This window comes from Vulpes vulpes, chromosome 13 (genome assembly GCF_048418805.1).
Source record: "Vulpes vulpes isolate BD-2025 chromosome 13, VulVul3, whole genome shotgun sequence".
Taxonomy (NCBI): domain Eukaryota; kingdom Metazoa; phylum Chordata; class Mammalia; order Carnivora; family Canidae; genus Vulpes; species Vulpes vulpes.
In genome coordinates this window covers 103,659-108,710 of record NC_132792.1, presented here as the reverse complement: position 1 = coordinate 108,710, position 5,052 = coordinate 103,659, and the positions used below count along the sequence as shown (strand labels likewise).

The 5,052-nt window shown below is 67.3% G+C and overlaps 1 protein-coding gene across 1 annotated transcript; it reads left to right on the top strand.

The window, feature by feature from the left end:
* The first annotated feature begins 1,233 nt into the window (after positions 1 to 1,233).
* On the top strand, positions 1,234 to 2,953 carry GPIHBP1 (glycosylphosphatidylinositol anchored high density lipoprotein binding protein 1). Its single transcript, XM_025987631.2, has 4 exons — positions 1,234 to 1,355; positions 1,796 to 1,921; positions 2,320 to 2,436; positions 2,580 to 2,953. Exons 1-4 carry the CDS (start codon positions 1,304 to 1,306, stop codon positions 2,813 to 2,815), a joined length of 531 nt encoding a protein of 176 aa, XP_025843416.1. The 5' UTR covers positions 1,234 to 1,303; the 3' UTR covers positions 2,816 to 2,953.
* Positions 2,954 to 5,052: the final 2,099 nt, after the last annotated feature.

Sequence of the window (5,052 nt, the reverse complement as noted above, 5' to 3'; positions counted from 1 at the left end):
AAGACGGGGGGTACAGAGCCCAACAGATGGGACCCTGGCTGGGGAGTGACCTCGGCCCCGGTGTGAGGATGGGCTGGGGGCAGCTTCCTCCAGAAACTGAGGTGGCTCTGGGGACAGCGAGAGGGCTTGGCTCCCGAGGACTCGAGGAGGGACAACACCTCGGGGAGGCCAAGACTTCAGAGAAGTGTCCTGAGGGACGGAGGCAGGCGCTGTGCTACAGGCCCACGGGCATCGCTCCCTGGGCCGAGACATCCTCTGCCGACCCTGAGGCCCAGGGGACCAGGGGGCAGTCCCAGGCTCAGGGGGAAGGAGCCAGGTCCCGGGCCCAGCTGGCCTCAGCCCTGCTACAGGTGGCCGCACAGAGTGTCCACCCGCCTGCTGACAGGGACAGTGGCCCCAGGGGAGCCAGGGGAGGGCCAGGCGCTGAGGCACCAAGCCCCAGGTGGCTCCCCGATAACCCAGCCCCTACTTTCCCATTGTCCCCAGTGTGGGGAAGCGGCTCTCAGGACCCCTTCAGGCCTGTGCCCGCAGAGAGAGAGCTGGGGGGGCCAAGGTGCCGGGAAGGCAGGCCCGGGGCGCACTCGCTCGCAGGCAGCTTCACCCCTTCACCGCCTGCTCCAGCCAGCAAGCAGCATGGAGAGAGCTCCCCAGGGCAGGGGCACCCCAAGGTGGGGGGGACAGGGCAAGGGATGGGTGGTGGCTGGAAAGAGTCTGGGAGGTGACGTGTAAGCAGGTGAGGGGATGAGCCATGGGGATCTAGCCCTCCAGGCAGGGGTTAGGGGCTCATGAGGGGACAGGGGACAGGGGACAGCAGAGGCACAGGTAGGACACCCCCCTGTGTTTTCATTTCATTTCATGCAGCCCTGGACAGTGGGTGAGGCTGACTGAATCTCAGGGGATGGGTGAGTGATGTGCAACCAGCGGGTCCAGGAGGGCAAGGTCGGTGACCACGTAGCCAGGGCCTGGTTCCCATGGGTCCGGGGTCGGGGGGCTGGTCGGTGCTGCCCAGCCCCGGGCCAGGTTTGCCGGCCGCGCCCCCCCAGCAGAGGCCGGGCGGGCCGAGAGTGCAGGGGGGCAGGACGCCCCCCGCGATGGCTTCCTGTCCCCCAGGGGCCTGAAGTCAGGGGGGAAATGGCCGTCCCTGGCCTGCTGCCTGGCACTGGGGTCAGTGTCAGGCCCATTGTTTGAGGCTGGAGCTGGGGGGGGCCTCCGGGAAGCCCCTGAGATGGCCTCTGTCCCACTTCCCACAGATCCAGAGCCTGATCGAGAGCCGGAGCGCGCAGACCCTGCAGCGCCCGGCGGGATGACGGCGCTCCCGACTGTCCTGCTGGCCCTGCTGCTGTGCGGGCGGCCAGGTACCAGGCGGGGCCACCCCTGTGGCGAGAGGGGACAGTGCGGTGCGGTGCGGGGACCTCGGGGCACCCGGCCTGGGGGCAGGATGCGGCATGGGGAGAAGGGGGCGAGGCTGGAGTCTGAGGCCAGAGGGAGGTGGACATAGGTTCCCAGACCCCACCTCTTTGAAAGGCAGGCTTCAGGGTTCCCTGCCTGTCCCCCCTCAGTGTCCTCTTCTGTCAAACAAGCAGGGTTTACGGGGGGGGGAACAGGTGCTGGAAGGGACAGGCCCCCACAGCCAGTGACCGGCAGAATTGGCAGGGCCACCAGCTGGGAGCCCACGGAGAGGACAGAGTGGGGAGGAGGCGGCAGAGGGGGCGTCGGGCAGGGCGGGTGGGGACGCAGCACTGGGCCCCCGGCCAGCCGTGTGGGTTTATGGGCGTCCCTGTGTGGCATCGCACAGGGCGGGCGCAGGACAAGGAGGAGGAGGACGACGACACAGACTTTGGGCTGGACGGCTACGACGACGACGACGACGACGAGGAAGAGGAGGAGGCGGCCAGTGTGAACACCGGCGGCAGGGGCCAAGGTGCCCGCCCCCCCAGGGCTCAGGCGCCCACCCCTCTTTGGCAACACTGACCGAGCCTCCGCCTGTGACCTTGGCTTGGGGGGGCGGGGGGCAGAGGAGAGGAGAGAAGAGCCCTAACGGCTCGCACCAGCTGTGACTCTTGGCTGCCACCCAGAGCCCGGAGCCCAGAGCAGGGGCAGCTTCTGGGCAGGGAGGCTGAGCAGGAGTTCCCGGGGCAGAGAGGGGCGCAGGGAGGCCCAGCACGGGAGACCCCCCCAGCCTCGAGGCTCCGGGCTGGCGGGCAGGGTGGGGAGGGGAGGGGCCGGGAGGGGAGGGGAGGGGGTACAGGCCAGTCCTGAGGAGGGGAGCAGGAGGGCCTGGGCCTGACCCCCCCCCCCCCCCCCCCCCCGTGCCCCCAGCGCTGCTGCGGTGCTACTCGTGCCAGTCCCTGCACAGCGGGGAGAGCTGCGGGCGAATTCAGAACTGCGTCCGCAGCCACAGCTTCTGCAAAACCGTCTTCTACCACGGGAACACGGGTGAGCAGCGGAGGAGCCCGTCCCCCACCCCCACCCCCACCCCCACCCGGAAGGCCACGCACCCCGGAGGACCTGCTCCCCGCCCAGCCCCAGCCGTCCAGCCTGACGGCACCGCCTTCGTCGCCCCACTCCATCCCTCCCAGAGTCCGGCCCTCTGACCACTTACTCGGCGTGGTGTACAGACGCCTGTAAGCCCATCAACAAGACGCTGGACGGGACCCTGATGATCCTGACCTGCTGCCAGTCAGCCCTCTGCAACCTCCCACCCTGGCAGGACCCCCTGGGCCGCGGGGCGGGTAGCCCCCAGGGCGACGCCCCAACAGTGGCCACTGCTCTGCTGCTCAGCCTTCTCCCCGGCCTCCAGGCCGTGGGGTACTGAAGGGGGACCCACCCCCACCCCCACCCATACCCCCACCGCGGCCTGGCTCACACCCTGGACGGCCAGCACCCTGTCCAGTGCCTCACCCACCCGGCCCCCACCCCAGCTGTGGTGAATAAACTCGGAGCATCGTGCACGGTCCCGCCAGCCCTGGTTCTGCTCAGCCTCTGGCGTTTCCTATTTCCTGCCCCTCTGGCCTCCCGGCCACTCCTCCTCCTCCTCCCCCCAACCACTGCCGGGGGCAGGGCGGGGAGCCAGGGCCAGGCCTCGGGGGCTCCCAGGGCAGGTCCATATAGCCCAGGTGCAGAAAATACGCATCCTATGCCGGGGAAGGCGGCCACATTCTCCTCCCACCCCTGAAACACCTCCACCCACATGACTTTGCCAGGGTTCCTGAGATGAGGACTGGGCGGGGGGTGGGGGTGCCCAGCGCCCTCTCTAGCCAGGCGGCCACCACTGGCTGCTGGGCTTGTGGCCTTCCTTGACCGGTGCCCAACAGGACCCTGGGATAGGAGGGAGGAGGCCTGGGTCTGGGCCTCAGTTTCCCCATCAGAGCAGTATTGAACAAGGCTTACAGGACCCCTCGATCCCCACCAGCTCAGCAGCCCCTGGGGAGGGAAGCCCCGAGGGGCTCCCTGGGTGGAGGGAGGCCCGCGACTCGGCGTGTCTGGGATGGAGCCAGTCACGTCTCTGCCATTGCCTCCTTGCACACAGTCACACACGCACTCCTGCAGGTACCTACACTCTCGTGTTCCCTCCGCCAGGGCGCACAGTCACCGACACACGCTCACCCACACAGTGCCCACTAAAGCACAGCAGATAAAGCACAGCTCGAGGGTCACGCTGTCTGGTTTAAATGTTCGTTAAGGCCACGCCCCACGCCCCCCCACCTGGGTGAGCCGTGCCTGCCTGCGCCGTGACCCAGACGAACCCCTTCACCTCCCTATGCCCCCACTGCCCCAGCTGGGTCTCCTTGTCTGCTAGGTGGCAGGGCGGTGGCGCCCCAGCAAGCCCGACGCAGCCTGGAGCCAGTGTCTGTGACTGGCTCCGTCCCAGACACGCCGAGTCGCGGGCCTCCCTCCACCCAGGGAGCCCCTCGGGGCTTCCCTCCCCAGGGGCTTGCTGGGGCCCCACCGCCCTGCCACCTGCTTCTCCACCTGCTGGAGCTGGACATCGTCCTCTGCTGCCCCAGACCCCGCGGCTCCCGCTTTTGCGGCCTCCAGGCTCCAGCGGGGCCAGTACCCACGCTCCTGGGGCTACAGCCTGGGACCCCTCGCCTCCACGCCCCCAAGCCAGTCCTGCGGCCACCGACCACCCGCACATGCCCTGCGTGCCCCACAGGCTCGCCTCTCTGGGGAGCTGCGCACCTCGCTCTAGGGGAGCAGGGCCTCCGGCCTTCCCTGCTGGCCACCTGACCCGCAGCTCCCAGCACTTCCTCCACCATCCCACCTCTCACCCCTTCTCCCTCAAATCTCCCTCCACCCCCATCCTGAAGGCCTCTGTGGTGACCTAATCCAGGACAGTCTCTCTTCCCAAGAGACCACATCTGCATCACAGCTGCAGAGTCTCGTTGCCCAAGTGTCACGCGCGCTGGGGGCGACAATCGTCCAGGGATAAGGGTAAGGGAAATGAGGAAAAGAAAAGAGACAGAAACAGAGTGGGAGCAGGAGGGACATATGGCCGGATTCAGCCACGATGCCAACTTTATCTGTGTTACTCACTCTTTTACAGAGCAGGTTGTATATCAAGCAGGATGTCTTAGGGTTAGTTCTCCAGACATGTCCTTTCACAATATATAGCGATAGTGTGCGCCCTAGAACAGACGGCCAAGGCATCTTGAGCCACAAGCGTTTAACAACAAGGGTGAGACGGTGGCTGCTGTTGGAAGAGTCACAGAGAGCCCTTGCTCAATCCATTAACCCCTTCCTGGCACGCGGCTCCCAACACCCAAGAGCCCACACATCCCAGTCTGCGGGGACTAGGACGCGGGTGTCAGCCAGTCATTACGGACCCCGCGTCCCCCAACAGCAGACGCCCCGCCGGACACCTGCCACGCCGGCTGTGTGCTGGGCCTCGGGCCCACGGCAGGTAAAGCCCAGGCCCAGGGCCCAGCAGAAGGGCTCACCAGGTCACAGGGGCCACAGCCCGAAGTCAGGAGTAGCTCTCAGCCGCGGTGGCCCCTAGCAGATCTCCTGCCGTCCGGACGCGCCTCAGCTACCCTTGCCTTGCGCCTCAGC

Bases quoted from the DNA above. Each gene is read 5' to 3' on its own strand.
- GPIHBP1 (XM_025987631.2), top strand. From the start codon at position 1,304: ATGACGGCGCTCCCGACTGTCCTGCTGGCCCTGCTGCTGTGCGGGCGG. The intron at 1,356-1,795 runs GTACCAGGCGGG...GGCATCGCACAG, and splicing joins GCTGCTGTGCGGGCGGCCAG to GGCGGGCGCAGGACAAGGAG. The intron at 2,437-2,579 runs GTGAGCAGCGGA...CATCCCTCCCAG, and splicing joins CTTCTACCACGGGAACACGG to AGTCCGGCCCTCTGACCACT.